The 19659-nt window shown below is 39.0% G+C and overlaps 2 protein-coding genes and 3 long non-coding RNA genes across 5 annotated transcripts; 2 read left to right on the top strand and 3 right to left on the bottom strand.

The window, feature by feature from the left end:
• The first annotated feature begins 315 nt into the window (after nucleotides 1–315).
• On the top strand, nucleotides 316–720 carry LOC132087867 (uncharacterized). The gene is made up of 3 exons (XR_009420737.1): nucleotides 316–400; nucleotides 458–529; nucleotides 588–720. It is a non-coding gene; the product is annotated as an uncharacterized LOC132087867 (long non-coding RNA).
• Nucleotides 721–4271: 3551 nt separating this feature from the next.
• Nucleotides 4272–4898, bottom strand: LOC130693152 (uncharacterized). Its single transcript, XR_009001626.2, has 4 exons — nucleotides 4833–4898; nucleotides 4708–4779; nucleotides 4518–4656; nucleotides 4272–4447 (listed from the first exon to the last, which is right to left on the bottom strand). It is a non-coding gene; the product is annotated as an uncharacterized LOC130693152 (long non-coding RNA).
• Nucleotides 4899–10228: 5330 nt separating this feature from the next.
• LOC130693140 (probable serine hydrolase) lies at nucleotides 10229–12097 on the top strand. The gene is made up of 4 exons (XM_057516266.2): nucleotides 10229–10720; nucleotides 10797–10928; nucleotides 10993–11435; nucleotides 11505–12097. Exons 1-4 carry the CDS (start codon nucleotides 10324–10326, stop codon nucleotides 11793–11795), a joined length of 1263 nt encoding a protein of 420 aa, XP_057372249.1. The 5' UTR covers nucleotides 10229–10323; the 3' UTR covers nucleotides 11796–12097.
• On the bottom strand, nucleotides 12035–13972 carry LOC130693138 (small ribosomal subunit protein uS5m-like). Its single transcript, XM_057516263.1, has 8 exons — nucleotides 13734–13972; nucleotides 13547–13672; nucleotides 13256–13483; nucleotides 13160–13194; nucleotides 12902–13097; nucleotides 12631–12833; nucleotides 12401–12541; nucleotides 12035–12332 (listed from the first exon to the last, which is right to left on the bottom strand). Exons 1-8 carry the CDS (start codon nucleotides 13939–13941, stop codon nucleotides 12108–12110), a joined length of 1362 nt encoding a protein of 453 aa, XP_057372246.1. The 5' UTR covers nucleotides 13942–13972; the 3' UTR covers nucleotides 12035–12107.
• Nucleotides 13973–17158: 3186 nt separating this feature from the next.
• On the bottom strand, nucleotides 17159–18204 carry LOC130693151 (uncharacterized). Its single transcript, XR_009001625.1, has 4 exons — nucleotides 18100–18204; nucleotides 17972–18017; nucleotides 17770–17897; nucleotides 17159–17681 (listed from the first exon to the last, which is right to left on the bottom strand). It is a non-coding gene; the product is annotated as an uncharacterized LOC130693151 (long non-coding RNA).
• Nucleotides 18205–19659: the final 1455 nt, after the last annotated feature.

The following is a 19659-nucleotide window of genomic DNA, read 5'->3' on the forward strand; positions in this document are numbered from 1 at the left end:
GTTAATGGAGTAGCGTGGCTGGAGAAAAACTCGTGGCTGGAGAAAAACTCGTGGCTGGAGAAAAATATTTAAAAATGGATAAGATAATAAAAGATAAGGATGGTAAGTATAAACATTCTTTTATTAGTTTTCAATTATTAATTATTGTTTATTAGATAAAATTATGAAGCTGCAGGCTCAATTTTTTCAACAGCACAGAATCTTAGATGATAACAAAACTAAGGATGGTAATATGAAATGGTTGTATTTGTGTTCTTTTATTCATTTGTGTTTTTTAGCTCAAACTTTGTGTCTACAAGCTCAGTTACTGGAAAATAACAAATTAGAACTGGACACTTTCAAAACAGTGAAGGAGGTTTTCCAAACTCATCCCTAACTGAACGTGAGGATGAGTTGGCATGTAAGTAAGTAAAAACATTATTATATTGGTTTTCAATTATTAATTATTGTTTATTAGATCAAATTATGAAGCTGCAGGCCCAATTATTGGAACAACACAAAATATTAGATAACAGCAAAGCTAAGGATGGTAAGGCCTAATACGTAATGATTCTATTTATTTGCTTTTATTCATTTGTGTTTTGAAGCTCAAATTTTGAGTCTACCAGCCCAGCTAGGGGAAAAGAATAAATTGGAACGGAACAGTTTCCAAACAGTGAAGGAGGTTTTTCAAAACTCTTCCCTAAGTGAACGTGAGGATGAGTTGGCGTTAGGCGAACACAGTCAGGTACCTAAACTTTTCAAATAAGAATTCAAAATAAGTATAGAATTTTAAAAAACAATTATTTATTGTTAAGTTATTCAATCCACCACCTGACAGTGTGTTAAATTTAAATTCTGTTAGTACTGTACTAAAAGAATTGTTAGTAATAAGTCCATGCAGCGAAGGAACTGAACAATTGTGGGACCGTATTTGGGCCGAAAATGTGTGTGGTACGGAAACCCAGAAATGGCATGAGTTCAACATAAAACATGGATTAGGTACTTTTCGGTTTTTTGTCTATTGAAAAAGTATTTTTAATGCTGTTATTTTGCATTCACAGAATTTTAGCGGGGGATCAAGTAAAATCTAGAAGTGTTACAAGATGGAAGAGTGAGCCTACAGTTAAAAAACACTGAAAGTGCATTACCATTAAGGTATTAGCTGCTTCTCTTGCTAAAGAACAACTTGTCCTTTACGTTCAGAGTGTTGGTGAAGCTGGGTACTTAAATGGCTCTAAAGATGTTTCACTTCGCTGGCATTGCAGTGATGAACATCATACATGGACTTTTTAGGTATGAAAGGAATTTTCTTGAAAATTTTTTGAATTTATGACGAAGCATTTCTCCTCCTTTTTGCCACCCATGTCTAATCAAAAAAAAAAAAAATTTATCCAATAGGAAAGGATTTTCAGCATACTGGGAACACAACTATCAACAATGCAACATCCTATGGGTGCTATTTTATCATTCAAGAGCCTTATACAATGATTTTCATCTGCAATTTGTATGGCCTTTCCCAAGCTTCTGCCATAAGTTGAATCTATGAGTCATGTAAGTCACATGAGCAACAATTGAGATGCTTAATGGTGTTGTTTTTCTTTTCTCAGTATAGGTTAATAGTAACATTGGATCTGAAAAGATTCTTGGTTGGGGCAAGACACTGAATAAATTGTAATGATTGAATGGATGACATGACATTTCTATACTTAATTCGGATTCCCGAGACGGTATTTTATATTTTAAAAATTGAAGTGCATATCTGGGCTCCCTTCCTTTCCGTAGCCCCGTTTCCCCTTGACTCGTAATAAGCCCGTAGGGGGTCATGCCCCTACTGTACGGTATATATAAAAATAACATATACCGAGGTTTGGAGGGCTCTGGCCGGAAAGGGGACGTGGGGGTCCGCTTAGTCCGATGATGTGTTCACGGAGGGCGACGTGGCTACCCACAAATCCGAACTAAAGGTTAATCGCTCCTGTAAAAATGTTCCAAATCTTCAGCTCTTCTTCCGGCTTCTCTTAGCCAATCACCGGGTAATCTCCCCGGTGGGTCAACAAGGCAGTGTCTCCCCCTGCCTGGGTTGACGGCAACTTTTGAAAGGGCTATTGTGCCTTTTTAAAGTTGCAAAAATAATTGTAATGTGCAGAGAATTGTCAATAAATTTTTTTTTACAAAATGTTTTTTGCAAAATTTGTTTCTTTCATTGTCTGTGTTCACACACTACATTTATGAGCCTTTTTTTCTTATTTAGCTTGCTCAATTCACCTTTAATGATAATGCCACCTTTGATGGTAAGCATTGTTTCCATTGGTTTATCGTATTTCTGTAAGTATTTAATTAATTGTTATCCAGGGATCGAACCCTGGATGTTCGGCATACCGCTCCTATGCTCTACCGATGAGCCATGAATCATATGAAGTTAAGTTGGCTTTTTTCTAGTCACTTGCGGACTTGCATTTACACTTTGAATAAAACTGAAATGCAATACTGCAATACTCTTTTGCACATTTAGATGTAGATCTTTATACATCTACTAAGGTTTGAACCCATGGTAACAGTTATCGGAGCTGAATGCTCTACCACAGAGCTATGGACCTTATGAAAAAAAATAGAAAGATCAACATATAGTTGTGATAGACTGCATAAACATCCTAGACGATAACATATGATATGCGATAATAAAACATTTAGATATATCTCGTGGCTCAATGTTAAAGCATCGGCGTTGCACGCTGAATGACTGGGGATCGATTCCCATACCAGTAAAACAATATACAAATACAAAATTACTTCAGAAAATATCCAGGTATTACACGTTGTTCCTTGTCTAAGTCCAAGAATTCAAAAAGTGTAATAAATAACAATTGAATACCTACAGATAAACGATACAACGGTGGCAAAAACAAGAAAGATAAATTGAATAATAAAAAAAGCTGATAATTGTAGTGTGTGAACACAGACAATGAAAGAAACAAATTTTGCAAAAAACATTTCGTAAAAAAAAATTTATTGACAATTCTCTGCACATTACAATTATTTTTGCAACTTTAAAAAGGCACAATAGCCCTTTCAAAAGTTGCCGTCAACCCAGGCAGGGGGAGACACTGCCTTGTTGACCCACCGGGGAGATTACCCGGTGATTGGCTAAGAGAAGCCGGAAGAAGAGCTGAAGATTTGGAACATTTTTACAGGAGCGATTAACCTTTAGTTCGGATTTGTGGGTAGCCACATCGCCCTCCGTGAACACATCATCGGACTAAGCGGCACCCCACGTCCCCTTTCCGGCCAGAGCCCTCCAAACCTCGGTATATGTTATTTTTATATATACCGTACAGTAGGGGCATGACCCCCTACGGGCTTATTACGAGTCAAGGGGAAACGGGGCTTCAGAAAAGAAGGGAGCCCAGATATGCACTTCAATTTTTTAATATCAAATACCGTCTGGGGAATCCGAATTAAGTATAGAAATGTCATGTCATCCACCCAATCAATACAATTTATTCAGTGTCTTGCCCCAACCAAGAATCTTTTCAGATCCAATGTTACTATTAACCTATATTGAGAAAAGAAAAACAACACTGTTAAACATATCAATTGTTGATCATGTAACTTACATGACTCATAGATTCAACTTCTGGTGGAAGCTTGGGAAAGGACATACAAATTGCAGATTAACATCATTGTATAAGGTTCTTGAATGATAAACTAGCACCTGTAGAATGTTGCATTGTTGATAGTTGTGTTCCCAGTACATGAAAATCCTTGCCTATTGGATAAAATTTTTTTTGGTTGATTAGACCTGGTTGGTAAAAAGGAGGAGAAATTCTTCGTCATAAATTTAAAATTATTTGAAGAAAAATCCTTTCATACCTAAAGAGTCCATGTATGATGTTCATCTCTGCAATGGCAGCAAAATTAAAACATCCTTAGGGCCATTTAAGTACCCAATTTCCCCAACACTCTGAACGTAAAGGACAAGTTGTTCTTCAGACAGAGAAGCAGAATTATTTGAGGCTTCTAGCTGTGACAGAACTATAAAGGATTGCTGTTGTACTGGATTCATTAACACAAGATGGTACTTCTCATTAGGCAATTTGCATTACTCTATTAATTTACCTCACACCTTAACGGTAATGCACTCTTAGTGTTTTTTCATCTGTAGGCTGACTCTTCCATCCTGTAACACTTCCAGACTTGACTTGATCCCCCCGCTAAAATTCTGTAAATGCAAAATAATAGCATTAAAAATACTTTTTCGATAGACAAAGAACGGGGAAGTACCTAATCCATGTTTTAGGTTGAACTCATGCCATTTCTGTGTTTCCATACCACACCCATTTTCCGCCCAAATACAGTACCACAATTCTCCAGTTCCTTCGCTGCATGGACTTATTACTAACAATTCTTTTAGTGCAGCACTAACAGAATTTAAATTTAACACACTGTCAGGTGGTGGACTGAATAACTAAACAATAAATAATTGTTTGTTAAAATTCTATATTTATTTGGAATTCTTATTTGGAAAGTTTAGGCACCTGACTGTGTTCACCTAATGCCAACTCATCCTCACGTTCAGTTAGGGATGAGTTTTGAAAAACCTCCTTCACTGTTTGGAAAGTGTCCCGTTCTAACTTGTTTTTTCCAGTAACTGCGCTTGTAGACTCAAAGTTTGAGCTAAAAAACAAAAATGAATAAAAGAACACAAATACAATCATTACGTATTACCATCCTTAGTTTTGTTGTCACCTAATATTTTCTGCTGTTGCAATAATTGAGCCTGCAGGTTCTTAATTAGAGCTAAAAAACAATAATTAATAATTGAAAACTAATATATTAATCTTTGTACTTACCATCCTTATCTTTTATTTCTTATTCATTTTTAAATATTTTTCTCCAGCCACGCGTTTTTCTCCCGCCACGCTACTCAACTAACTGCTAAAGGGATCCAATGGACTCAAATTGCCTACATGCCTGTAATAACGAATCTCAGCGGTAGATGGCTACGGGTCGGAAAAATAGAAAAAAGTGTGATTTTTTTTTTTTCCGAAATTTTTTTTTTTTTTTGGGGTAAAACGGATTGCCATACCCGACAAAATAAACCCTTGCAAAATAAGCCCGACTCAGACTTGCCGTTGCGATTGTTTTTTCGATTTTGATCGCCGATCAAATCATCACTGATTGATTTTGATTGGCGATTCGATCTTTTCAAAATGATTTGATCGGCGATAAAATTTCTGCGATTGCGATCATTTTGGGGCGAAATCTAGTGGTGGAAATTTAAAGTAAACTGTCACCATTTCAAGTCAATGGCGACCAAAAAGGCGTCTGCTGCGAAAAAAGGATAAACAGCATCCTCAGCAAAACTTTTTAGCAAAAATTTATATGAATCATAAGTTTTTACGTTTTGTGGCGCTGACTTCAATCGCAAAAATGATCGCTGTCGATCAACGAGTTTTTTTATCGCCGATCAAATCAAAATCAAAATGTAAACATTTGATCGGCGATCGTTTTTTTAATCGTAATCGGTGATCGATGATCGCGATCGCGGCAAGTCTGGCCCGACTTTATGGTATTTTAGGTTTATTTCAAAAACTATAAGGCCGATTGAAAAATCAACTTCTTTTCCGTGATTGGCATTTAATTCTGCATCGAAATCATATATTTTAATTCAAATCTAAATTTTGGCCAAAAATGAAAAAGTGGGAAGGCTATATAGCCTTCGCACTTTTGTCAAAATCGGCAAAAAGCGACAGTCTCGGAATTCGATGAAAATCACACCCTATATTCAAATTTTAATGCTGATTAGGATTCTGTGATTGATTTTGCCCTTAGGCTATCCGTTTTTGATGACAAGAAAGAAAACTGTTGTTAACTGTTAGCGCAATATTTGTTTTTTACATTTATTTCCAAAACCATAAATCCTATTGAAAAATAACCTTGTTTTTTGTAAGTCACCCGTTTTTGAAAAAAAAGGAAAAAGTGCTGTTACTTGAAAATTGTTCGAGCGAGCGTAGCTCGCGATGGACAATTGTGATTGTCTTTAATTTAAGCGAAGACATTAACTGTGGTGTTGACCTTGGTGTATTAGCTACTTTTAAGCAGGGGTAACAAAAATTTCCAACGAGGGTACACGCCCCTCTTTTCCAACTCAGGCCTTTTTGTACTTTAGGTGAGCTGTGATAACGTGAATTTTAAATAATTAAAATCTTCTTGTTCTTCCTTTTTTTTTTTTTTTTTTGTAAGCCGCGTTAGCTCGAATTTAATCATAGCTTTCTCCGCTTCACGTAAACCACCGCGATAAGCGCCCCGCATTTGCCCATTCCTTGGTTTCAAAACCGCCAACAGTTTGGTGTGAAAATCTGATGTAACGAAAAAAAACGATAAATTTTAAATTTTTTTTGAGCCGGCTAGGGACGGTGGGATAAGAAGACAGTTAATGTCTTCACTATCATTCAAGAACAATTCCAATTGTCCATCGCGAGCTTCGCTCGCTCGAACAATTCCCAATTGTCCCTGAATTGTTCGACATTAACTGTGGTGTCTTTAAAGCATCAGACAACAGGGAAAATATATCAAAACCTGTATATACAACCTATGACCCAAGAACTCAATCTTGACGAAGAGTTTTGATTGCCGAGAATCGCAGATCCAATTGATCCTGCGGCTCTCTTCAATTGATTGAACGTTAGTTCTCCACAGCGTAACGATGTTGAGCCTGCCAAAAGCGTTATCAGCTTACGCGCATTATTGGATCCCAATTGTGGGCATACTTCGGCAACGGCGGCCGGGTGTTGTACTTTCCTTGAGCGTTGACGACCGCATCGTAACGCTAAATACTGCACTAGCTGTAGTTCATATTCTATATGAAGAATCCGTCAGGAAAAACTCCAGTTTTCAATCACGCCAACCGACAAGGGATCAACATCCCCTCGGTGGCACTAATTATGCCAACCGACAAGGGATCAACATCCCCTCGGTGGCGCCAATTACGCCAACCGACAAGGGATCAACATCCGTTCGGAGGCACCAATCACGTCTTGCACTTCCGGCCAATTGCTCTTCAGTGTAACTTGATACGTGTTGCTGCCCAGAAGTTCAACAACTTATGGTGGAAGGTCCTTGACTTCAATTTGGACGGGTCATTCTGACAGACAACGGAGTCGTTTATTGCAACGAATTAGTGGCCCAGGTGGCCGATCCCTGGATAAGGGGAGAATTTCTTCTCGGCGTCCAGCTTCCTATAAACTGCCTGCGTAATGTGACATCGAGATTTGATTACGGTGTTGCCTCAAATGAAAACATTGCCCATCACTCTTGATGCTACTGTTCAGCAATATGAGACTACAGTTAAAAACCAGCTGGAATAACAAAGCCGGACGAGCAGTTCTTCACGTTTAAACGGCGTTGTCGAAACGCAATGTAAAGTCCGTCGCTTTTGTCCAGGCTTTAGCCACCATGACGACCATATCCAGCATCCTGTCCGGATCCATCCGGGTTCCTTATGCATTGAGCGAAAACGTTGAAATGATGGCTTCTTACAACGCTGCCCGCGATGCGGCCGACGCTAAAATCCAAATCTGCTGCCTGAGATCCTCCTCGACGGGCAGCAGTATAACTGGCCAGCAGCCATGGTCACCATTTCCACGACGTTCGACCAGCTTCAAAGAGCCCAGCTCAACTGGAACGTCATGAAGAAAAAACAGCGTCGCTCCATTTGAACGGTCTGGAAGCCATGCTGAAATGACAGATTCAAAGTCCTCAAGATGTCGGCCTCAAAGCGACCCTGTCCGACCCAAACGCGGGGCATCCCGCTGCCGAAATCGAATGGGACATCATGTCTGACAAATTCGTTAGCCGGGCAGAGTACCAAACGGGCAACCCAAGCGATTTGGAGCCAATGCGCTGGTCGATTTCTCCATGGAGAAAGGCGACCATCAGCTGACCGTCTTCACTGGAAACGTTGACATCGAGTATGTCCACATTGCCGGACGTTGGATTTCATCCGAAACAATCAGATCGGAATCGGATCTTCATTGGGCCTGCCTCAAGGGATTCGAGGCTATCTTTGACGGGCAATTTTCTGCTTTGCTTTCCGTTGCCCATCTGACTGTGTACCCACCACAGATGGACGCAGTGCAACCGAAAATCAAATACGATTTCATTCCAGTCAGCGACGGGCAAGTGCAACATGGAGTAACGTGTCAAAGAGTTCTCCGTCTTGTTGGATAATATCGATTTGCCCGTTTCAGCATTGCGGATGACGATGGTTCTGGTGTCGCTCTTGGCCTCTTTGATGGCTATGGAAGTCCTATAATGAATTTGATGTGGATTTCAATAAAATGTCAGTACATGACCGTATTAACTGGCAACATATTTAGAATTGGAGTTGTAGGATAGTATGCATCAAGATGACGCCAGTCGACCAGAACTGGACATCGTGCAGACAAAAATAATTCGATGGTCAGGGAAAACAGTTTGATTGCCGACAGATTCACGATCCGTCAACTTCTGTCTTCTGAGCAGCAGACCACATCTTTTCTCCGAAATTGGTATCACATTGCTCGAATCCGTCTCGAATGTAAAGGCAGCCGGCGAATTCAGGCAAAACGAGGGCCACCGGGTTGGCCACTTGGCCTGCAGTAATTCGTTCGAACACAGGTAATACATTCCAATGTAACCAAAACGTAACCCGTGGGTTGAAAACACCCTTTTCCCAACACGCGTATAACAGCTCACACCAGCCCTGAGGGATGGGAGGTGTTGGATACGGTTGGTCAGTCCAGCAATGATGACATCTAGCCCACTGCTGTTCAAGCCTAGCAATGGAATCCGTAATCCCCACGTGGCCGGAAGGCGCATCTACGGCGGTCCTTGTCGTTCATGTCCTCTTTTGATGGCTTTGGGAGTCCTCTACTCAAATTGATGCAAAGTTCAATAAAATGTTGATACATGACCGTCTCAACTGGCAACCATCTTTTGGTCCGTGTAGAGGAAATAAAGAAAAACTTCAAAAAAGGAAAGCAGCCTCGTCAGTGTCTACAATTGGAATGGTAGGATATTCTGCATCGAGTGGACGCCAGTCCACCAAAGCTGGACATTGTGTTGACAAATAGTGCAATGGCCAGGGAAAACCGTTTGATTTGCCGACAAACTCCCAATCCGCCAATTTTTTTGTTTCTGAGCAGCCAAACCACCTCTTTTCTCCGAAATTGTGGTCCATTGCTCGAAACTGTTATCTAAAAGAGGCTGGCGATCCTTCATGTAGCCGTAAAAAGAATTAGTCGGGTAAATTGGGTAAATCAAAACGAATGCCCTCTTTTTTTTTTTTTTTTGACAAGACCGCCATTTTCTATGGATGGATAAAATGCTTGACTCAGATAACAACGTTTGAGCATCATTAAACTTTTGACTTAGTTTTAACGATTGTGATGCGACAATGAAACGTTCAACGTCAGTCACCCCAATACTCAGTGTCTAGATAATTGACATACAGCAAAACGATGGCCTTAATTTTAGATTCTACAGATAATATACTTATACCAAACCGAAATGAGGCAGCCTCTTAAATGTGCGCAAAAAAAGGTTAATGCCGAAGGATGGCGAAGCACCTTGCTTGTCTTGATAAACAACGTCTGTTTGACTACCCACTGATAATTGTAAGTATACTAGCTCATCTTCGTCTAAACGTTTTTTAGAAAGCTTTCGGCCCACTTTTTCTTTTAAGTCGATGCAATAGAAAATGTGTTTAAACTTGAAAACGAATCGATGGCGGGGCTACTGTCCGACGACATCCCTGCACTAGAGCTAAAAAAGGTCTGAGTTGGAAAAGAGGGGCGTGTACCCTCGTTGGAAATTTTTGTTACCCCTGCTTAAAAGTAGCTAATACACCAAGGTCAACACCACAGTTAATGTCGAACAAATTACAGACAATTGTTAGCGCGCCGTTTAATTTTTAAACTTATTTCAAAGAGAAAATAAATGGTTTTGACACACCCGGTTAATTTTTATTTTTTTTCAAAAACCGCTTAGCTGGCGAGAATGCTGATATTTTATTCGGAATCAGTGTTGAATTGCAATTGTATAGGATTAGGTTTCATCGATTTCGAAATCAAAATTGCTAGTCTAATTTTTTTGTTTAAAAAGTCGGGCTGAAAAGTCAGGCTTACTTCGCTTACGCGGTCGTCGTTTTCTTGGTCGTGAGATGGCGCTTATATCAGTAGCCCCTATATTCTGACATAAGCGGACAAGGAATCTTTCCTCCCACCTTTTGCTTAGTCATGAAGTGATGAAGATTAAATAGATTTTTCGATTCTCTCTGATAATCAAGGCTTCATATTAAAAATGGTGAAATGGGTTCCATTATCCGCAGTCGGTGGCTTGAAGCGATTATTGATCGGTGCAACTTTATTGCGGAGCAAGTGCAGTAGACGACAGTCCTCTGTATACTATAGCCGGGATTCCCGGGATATTTGGCAAGTTACGATCAATACGACTAGAAGACACCCGGTATCATTGGCGAGTTCGTTCTGGAAGCCGGCAGTCACACCCTTTTACGTTCCCCATCGGCTGTCTTCCTTCACTTTTTGCAAGTCTAAGATGGTAAATTCAGTAGAAGCTGCATCAGTAGCAGAATCTAATGGTTATGATAATGGGCATAGTGCTGGACAAGAAGATCTTGTTGACACTCCTCCCTTATTCAAAGAAATCCAGATTCCTTTGTCTTGGGGTCATTTAGCAGGTATGTAGGAAGTTGGTTTTTCTTGTTGGCAACAAATAAGACACAAATAGTCTAAATGCCTTTTTTCGTTTTCCAGCAAAAGTCTGGGGAACACCCAATGACCATCCAATTTTGGCATTACATGGCTGGCAGGATAATGCAGGCACTTTTGACAAGCTTATTCCATTGCTTCCACCTGATTTGTATGTGGTCTGCCTGGATTTCTGTGGTAAGTTAGAAAAGTTTACTGAAATACCTTTAGATAATGGTAAAGCTAAGTTTGCATTTTCTAGGTCATGGACTATCAAGTCACTATCCTAAAGGTATGATCTACCATTACTGGGATCACATTGCTCATATTCGCTTGGTAGCCGAATATTTTGGCTGGTCTCGCTTCTCCATAATGGGTCACTCTCTCGGTGGTATTGTTGGCTCCATGTTCACTGCCATCAGCCCACACATGATCGAGAAACTCGTCATGATCGACATTGTCAAGCCCATCTCCACTCCGGCGAAATTCCAGCCAGATAAGTCTGCCAAAGCCATCGAAAGCTACATTCAGGTGCTGAAAAAACTAGAACAGAGCCCTCCCTCTTACTCCTACGAGGCGGCTCGTGAGAGACTGGTGCAGGCCAACAACGGATCGATTGATTCGAAAGCAGCGGAAGTCCTGATGCGCCGCGGCACTAAGCAGCATGAGGATGGTGGCTATTACTTCTCACGCGATCTCCGCCACGTAAGAATATATATCAATTTTCTTTTTAATCTTTCGGCGTCTTAGTAATAGACGATTTCATGTCTCTAGGTAATCCCCTCTGTGGCCTCTTACACTGCCGAACAGCATGCCGAATACGCTAAGCGCGTCCACTGCCCTTTGCTGCTCATCACAGCTAAAAATGGTTTCGTCTACGAAGATAAATCCGTCATCGAAGATTTTGTCAAGATTTACCGAGATGTCAGCAAGGGAGGATTCCAACACGCACAGGTCGAAGGCACTCACCACGTCCATCTTGTAAATCCGGAGAATATTGCTTCCATTGTTGGCAAATTTTTGTCCCATGATGCTCAGCAGTCAACCCTAGATAATTTACAATAGCAATCGGTAGATGATACTGATTGAATTTTACGTTAGGAAACAATTTATGAATTGAATGATTTACTGATTCCCTAAGCGCCAAGTCTGTCTAGTACATTCTTCCTTGAAAGAACCTGCATTGTTATGCAATGATCTTCTAAAGATCGCATTTAAACGCAGATATTGTAACTAACATTATTACTCTGTAGCATTTAACCTTCGTTGACATTCTGTTAAATTTCGAAACATTATTCACGTGGTGTTGAAAAATCTTCAAATTGTACTATCCACTCTATAGACTCAATAAACAAGTACGAGTCGCATCAGAACTCGTTAACTTTCTTCCATTTTCTTCGAGAATTTGACATGTCGACATTCTGGATATTTGTCAGCTAAAAAACTGCGTACTTCGCCATGTTCTACAAGAAGATTTACCTTAACTTGATCTCGGTTGCGAAAACGTTCCGTTTTTGAAAGATGATTTTGCCATGACGGATCCGATTCGTTGAAATGAAAACCCTTCTTCCTCTTGGAAACAACTTTTCCGGCGTTTAGGTGCTACAGAGAAGATAAAAACTATACCATTTTAATAATATTTAAAAAAAAGATTTAAAAAAGATACGAACCAGATTTAAATCCATGTCATCAATCGCTTTTGTGGTTTTGACTTCAGATGGCTTTGCCATTATTTGAGGAAAATAATCACGTTCTTTACGAAACTCGACAACGTGCAATTTCGTTTCTTCGGCGATCTTCTCGAATGTTTTCTGAAAAATTTTCACAAAGAATAAAAATAATAATAATGATAATATCAACTCAGTGTATAAAAACGATCCTTCGCATTCGTGCTCTTTACCTGTTGAAGCAAGCCTACCATAAAGGCTTTCGCTACGTGCTGTACATTTTTGGTCGAACCTTCGACTTTGGCGTAAATATCCTTGATACCAACCGCTTTGCAAATCTCTCTGATGGCTCGATGGCATATGAGTCCATAACCTTCAGGCTTCTTTTGCACGAAGACCCTCGTTTTGCCGAAGGCAGCAAAAAAATCGTGCAATACTGAATGAATAATAGCGTGTTGTTACATTTTCTTATGAATTTAGAGGCGAAAAAAAAAAAATGCCAACCTGTGTGTTCATTATATCGTTCCACGTACATAAGTTTCTGGGCGGCACGATTTTTAGCCTTCCTGAGTGCTGTCATACCCAATTGAGCTTTCCCTGTAGCGAACCCGGCAAGTCCGTTACTGTTACCAGTAACAACGAAAGCGCTTGTCCGACGAGTACGACCCAAATTTCCTTTCATGTTACACACTGTTTTGAACTGTGACGAAACAGACAAATGAATACTCGAATATGGAATCTAAAAAAAAAAATTAACAGTACTTCGAGGACGATGGTGTCAAATCCTTCGAAGTTATCTAAGGGATAATACCATTCAGTCAGCTGCAGCCTTAAATGATGGAAAAAATCTGAAAGTACCTTCTCCAACAGGATCAGGAGGACCTACACTTCTACCAGGTAGCTTTGGGCCGGACCAACCCCTTTCCAGAGGACTTAATCTCAACAATCTAAATGCTCCCATTTCATCCCGTAGCTTCAACAATTTGGCCTCCCTGTCAGGATCGTCTGGTAGTTTTTTCTGTTGGATAAGCTCTCTCCCCTGAATGATGGGGCTGTTCAGTCCAGGCCACAGCATATTTGTTTTACCTTTTAAAGATTTAATATTAGTCATGTATTTTATATAGTATAATACTATCAAAGGGTCATTACCAACACCAACAACTTGTCCTTTGTTTAAATTTTTTGCCATCTTTTTGCCAACGGCTCTGCCTCTTCCACGTTTTTTACCAGCATTACTAACACTGGTAACTCCTTTCCATAACTTGTCAGCTGGCACTGAAAATAAACAAAACGATTTTAAAATACGAAAGAAAGTACAGTTGGCGATTTAACTAACGTTTGTTGAAAAAACTCGTATTTCGTACGGTCGAAACAACCGGGGTGAACCGCTTAGAGGAAATTATTGGTGGAGATGTTTGAACTGTAGAGAATAATGTTATGGGTTGTACTGTAACTCCAATTGGTCTTATAGACATTCTCAAAGAACACACGTAATTGGGGGATAACTGAAGGAAACATTTTGCGACATTCCAAAGCCCTGCCATGTTTTAACACTTTTGATTTTACTAAGGATCGTCGTCTGCTTGAACAGAAAGCGACTGCATCTTTTATCTTTTCACAGATGGCGTTTTAATAAAAAATTCTTTCAGCTGATTCTGCGAGTCTTTTTAATCCAAAATCTATGGCAATCCGTTTTACCCAAAATAAAAATAAAAAATATAGGCCTTTTTTTCTGTTTTACTGCTATCGCCATCTAACGGTCACGTTTCTAGTTAATTCTCCCGACACACTGACCGAAAAAAATTCTAAGCCCGACTAAATAAGCCAGACTTTCTGTTTTTTACGGTTAATTAAAAAACTAGAAGCCTGATATAAAAATATACCCCATTTTCGTGATCAGCGATCAATTTCGAATCGGAATAATGTATTTTTAATGAAATCTAGGATTTGAAGAAAATTGGAAAAGTGAGAAGACTTCTTACTTTTTCAATTTTGGCAAAATTTTAGATGTCGCTTTAAATACATGGTTTCGATGTAGAATTGAACTGGCAACACGAATATGAGGGTTGTTTTCTCGTGGAACTCATAGTTTTTGAATAAAACGTAAAAAACGGTAAAGGTTGGGTTAAAAAATAAGCCCGGGCTTATATTGTCGGGCTTAAAATTTTTTCCTATTAAAAAACAATAGCATTAAAAATAGATAACTATAGATGATTCTGATTCAAAATTAACCAAGGAACACGAAAATGGAATTTGTTTTTACGTAGAGAATATAGTTTTGGAGTAATCTAAAATATAAAATTAGTGTGTGCGAATCGAAACGATTACTAGCGCGCCAGTCCGCTACAGCGCTAGTGCGATGCTTTTTTTGTCGGGCTTATTTTAAAACCTGGCCAAACAGCATTTCCACTAGATGGCGTTGCAGATTCACCAGCCTCTAGCGTGTGAAATGGAACTATTGTTATTTTTTGTTGTCATGTGATTCTCATTGTTTACTTTGTTTTTACGTTGACAACTTGTATTTGAGTTTCCCTCGTCTGAACGGTATCGTTATTTCTGTTTTTTTTTGTTGTTTTTACCCACCCCTGTTATCGATGTGCAGATTGCACTGCTTCATTACCTAAACGAAATGTCAGCCGTTGCACTTGGGCTTAGAATGAGGTAATATTAACATACTTTTGGAAAACCAGGTCTCATGTTGTATCATTCTGGGTAAAGCTAGTGTTACTAGCAGAACTGTGCATGATATTTGGTGAAAATTGATGGTTTTTGTGTTTACAACCAAAAGCCAATTTTCAGGCTTATTAAGAATGATAATTTACTACTTCTACATTTGCAACATGTTAATCTTATTCTTTTTTATTAGTAAACATATCCAGTAGTGGAGTTGCAAGGAACAAATGTGTTCTGTTGTGTACTTTGCACATATTGTGGCTTGTTGCAGGATTTTATTACTTTGTGAATCAATTGTAACTTATTTATGAGACATTCTTGAAGATGTGCTATTTGCTAATATTCTGCAAGAACAGATCACCCATTTACTTCTGTCTGGTAATAACCATATCTGTTCAACTATCCCCTTAATTCTGATGGCTACAACATTAAGGGGATGGTTTTAAAACATTTGCTTCAATTATTATGTGTGTGGTAGTGATTTGAAGTGGTATACAGGTCGTACCTGAAAACTGAACTTTAAGAACTTTGAAAGGCCATGTTATGTTCGTTTACTATAGTTTTCGTTTGAAACTACGCAGATCTTTTGTAACTTGTGAACGAGAATATAGTTCATTTTTTAAATTTTCGAAATTTTAACTTTCAGTACATCTTCCGGTTTGAAAATGCCTAATAACTCACTATCTGTTGGTCTGAATGAAAAAAGAACCACATTTTTGTAATCCTCGTGAAATTTGGGTTCGAATCCATGTGTCAGTAGGAAATACCCGAAAATCGTCAAAAATCGCAAATTTCCCTGAACTATAGTTCAGGAAAAATCGCGATTTTGGCCAAATTGGACTTTTCGCCAAAAACAGGTCAAAATAGGTCAGACACACCTTAAATTTCACGAGGATCACGAAAATCACATTCGTTTTGTTGTGGGCCCAGTATTTCTGGAGATATAGTCTACTTCCGGTTACTTCCGGTAACTTTTTTTTCAACTTCGCAAAAACTAAAAAATGAACATTAATATGCCAAACATTTTAAGCATTTTGATCACATATGAAATGGTGTAGTGGCTTCTTTCGTGCTTTTTTTGTTATTTTACTGTTGGTTGATTGATATACTGATGACACTACTTCGTTAACAGAGACTACTAGCATTATGTATCACGCTAATGGGAAGGTATACCTGGTAAATATAGATCATAGCATGAAGATATACCACATACTATTATTATAACCTTATCATGCACGACCATCTGATGTACAGTTAGGTTTAAAAATAAGCCCGACTTTTTCTTATTTTACGTTACGCTGTAGCGTATTAGCACGCTTCGGGAAATTACGTAATACCAATAGCTCTGAGGTAGAGTGTGTGACTACGGGAATCGAAAGTCAAGAGTTCGAGTCACGTCTGGATCCTATGTGCCAGAGAATTGAGTTATGGTTCCCACTGTAGACAATATATCTTTGTACAAAAAATGAATTACTCTATTGTATTTATAGGTGACATTCCGAGACGGAAATATTAAATTGCGTTGGGGCGCACAACAATATTATTACAAGTGCAAATAGACTTCCTTCAAAAGACATGGAAAAATAGTTAACTAAATTATGAGACTCATGGATCTATGGTTGAGCATCGGCGTCGCACGCCAGAAATCAAGGGTTCAACCCCCTGAAGAGTCAAAATGAAATGAAATTATTATATATAACTCAATATGTCAAATTAGATATACAATTGCGCATTCGCTTCAATTCGCATGGTTACAATTCAATATCATTAATGCACTAAAAGTTGTAGAATCTCCATGAAGTGAGATTAAAGTGCATCGTTCCATAAACAATGAAGTCGTCTAACAACGGAACATTCTCCCATAATTGGGCACAGCAAAAATTGAAAATATAACGCATATGTCCATAAAATGACATTGCGACATAAATAAGGAAATGTTCACATTAGTAAACAGAGCAACAGCACGAAAGTAAAAAAGACAAGATCTGAAATTTTTTTTTAAAGAATTTGTATTGACAATATTCGGCACAATTTAAAGACTTGCAACTTTGAAAGGGCAAAATAGCCGATTTCCAAGTTGCTGTTACTACTAATTACTTTGAAAGGGCAAAATAGCCGATTTCAAAGTTGCTGTCAACCGAGGTAGGGGGAGACACTACCTCAGTTGACTCACCGGGGAGATTACCCGGTGCGTGGCTAAGAGAAGCCGGAAGAAGAGCGAAGGTTGCGGACAAGCTTTTACGTGAGCGATTAACTGTTAATTCGGATTTTTGGGTAGCCGCACAGCCCTCCAATGATATCATCGGACCATGAGGACCCCCACGTCCCCTTTCCAGACAGCGCACTCACAACCGTTACTGCTGATCACAGTAGGGGCATGACCCCCTACGGGCTTATTAAAAATCAAAGGGAAACGGGGCCACAGAAAAGAAGGGAGCCCAGGTATGCACTTCAATTTATATAAATTTTAATACTTTGTTTTCGGGCCGCAGCAACGACTGAAGGTAATGAGCAGGAAGCATTTTTCAAAAATTCCTTCGGGCTTCCAACCGTTATCGTTATGAAATTTGGTTCGACTAGATACCTCTTTTGATTCAGTATGATTCTTAACCTATTTAAAGAAAACGAAACATGAATCAATTTTTAAATGTTTGCCTATCAATATATATTCAATAAGGATCGGTGCAATCCTTCTTTACCTGTTGTTTTGGTGAACTACTGGTATTAATTGTATTCGGCTAATGGTTTGACAGACAGTGCTTGCTTGGATGGTAAGTTGACAGGCAGTGAAGAAACTAAACATTAAGTGATTACCATTTTCTAATACCTATGCAAATAACACATGGCATTTTAATTAGTTGTAATCATAGGTTTCCACGCACAAAAAAAAAAAAGACAGACCTATTGGCTGAGACGCTTCAAAACGTTCCAACTTCTTTCAAGACCCCTGCACACATCACAGCATTTATGAGGAACAGGAGAGGTTAAAAGTTTTCTTTCTTTAAAAATCTATTTATTTCATAACATACCGTGATAAGCTCTTCTTTTGTAATGGGCAGCCCTCTCCAAGTACTTGCATAAGTAATGCTTCAATACTTGGAACAGCTGAAACAAGCGGTTGTGATAAAAGAAAGTATCAGCACCACTTGCAAGAATGTCGACATGAAGACTTGTTATGGACATTATCTACAATTGGTACAAATGACAGATGGGGTGAAACCGCAGTATGATGAAATAGCCTGACGGCGTTTGGCAACCGCAAAGTACGCTACAGCGCTAGCACGATGCAGCAGAAAAATTCGGTGAGTGTATGTAGAGAATTACCTAGAAATCTGACCGGGAGGTGGCGAGAGCAGTGAAACAGAAAAAAAGGCCGATATTTTATTTTTTGGGTAAAACGGATTGCCATAAAAATCTAGTTTCGCGAATTTTGATAGCGCAAATTTTGACGAGAGCTTTAGACCTGTAGCGCTGCCGCAATTAGTATTCGCAAAAACGATTGTACGATCCTTCACGTTTTTTTAATTTCATGGGATTCTAAGTAGAAAGGCCTTCCATACCATTACTGTACTAGCGTATCACAGCAAGGTTGCACAACACGGAAACGTGATAATGAAGCAAGAAGCTTTCGATAATGGGGAGAGTTGCTAACAACTTGCGAAATAAGTCGAAGTCGTTTTCCTTTCTAACGGGTTGGATGCTGCATCTTACTACCTGGGCTACCGGAAGGGAAATTTAATTCAGTTTGAACGAAGCTTGGCAGTTTTTAATGCAGCATCAACATGGCAATAAGTTTACAGTAATTAATTATTATTTATCAGTTTGCGATGTTCTTTCATCCTCCTTGATCCGATTACAACTCATTTTCAACGCGCTAGAAAAATGTCTGGTTCAAAAATTAGTACGCCGTTCACACACGAAGTTCACATTGGCTCCTTATTGTCTCTTTAGAACATAGGCGCATGAAAGCATTTAGTATTGCTTTAAAATTTTTAAAATTTAATTACGTGTGATAATGCACGTTGTCGCCGTATAGGACAAAGGGTCTAGTATTTGCTCCCCTAACCACGAATCGGATGCCATCCTAACACAGACAGTTAAAGTTTTGCTAACCTGTGGAAAATACTTTAAGAATTGTTATTTCAATGGTTTTATATTACAAAGCCTGGACTGGAAACATTGTGGTTGATTTATTCTAAAGTAATAGTTTTCCTAAAGTAGTATGACTACAAGGCAAAACCAAGATGATAATGTTGGTTATGTCATATTCTCATTTTGGATGGTCCGTGCAGTTGTGAATATTAACTCTTTGCCTCGATGTATTGGTATGACTGTACACCAGGATTCCTGGAAAATAAACACCTGTTTTCGGTGAAAATACAGAGACTTTATAAGACACAGTTGAACTTTTTTTAAATCTGTAACAAAAGTTTTACCTAGCATTGGCAAATTACACTAAATGTTGAACCCAAGTTTCCTCATACACGTTAAATGGTCTTGAATGAGGGATGCACAGTTTTCCTCTCCGTTTTCGATGATACTATGAACACAAACCGTTAATAAACGGAATTCTTTCTAGCAAAATCGAA

The sequence above is a fragment of the Daphnia carinata genome, chromosome 3, assembly GCF_022539665.2.
Source record: "Daphnia carinata strain CSIRO-1 chromosome 3, CSIRO_AGI_Dcar_HiC_V3, whole genome shotgun sequence".
NCBI classification, from domain to species: Eukaryota; Metazoa; Arthropoda; class Branchiopoda; order Diplostraca; family Daphniidae; genus Daphnia; species Daphnia carinata.

Excerpts from the sequence above, each read along its gene's own strand:
- LOC130693140 (XM_057516266.2), top strand. The coding sequence starts at position 10,324 with ATGGTGAAATGGGTTCCATTATCCGCAGTCGGTGGCTTGAAGCGATTA. Across the intron at positions 10,721-10,796 it reads GTCTTGGGGTCATTTAGCAG|CAAAAGTCTGGGGAACACCC; the intron begins GTATGTAGGAAG and ends TTCGTTTTCCAG. Across the intron at positions 11,436-11,504 it reads TCTCACGCGATCTCCGCCAC|GTAATCCCCTCTGTGGCCTC; the intron begins GTAAGAATATAT and ends TCATGTCTCTAG.
- LOC130693138 (XM_057516263.1), bottom strand. The coding sequence starts at position 13,941 with ATGGCAGGGCTTTGGAATGTCGCAAAATGTTTCCTTCAGTTATCCCCC. Across the intron at positions 12,834-12,901 it reads ACGATATAATGAACACACAG|TATTGCACGATTTTTTTGCT; the intron begins GTTGGCATTTTT and ends TTATTCATTCAG. Across the intron at positions 12,333-12,400 it reads ATGACATGGATTTAAATCTG|CACCTAAACGCCGGAAAAGT; the intron begins GTTCGTATCTTT and ends TCTTCTCTGTAG.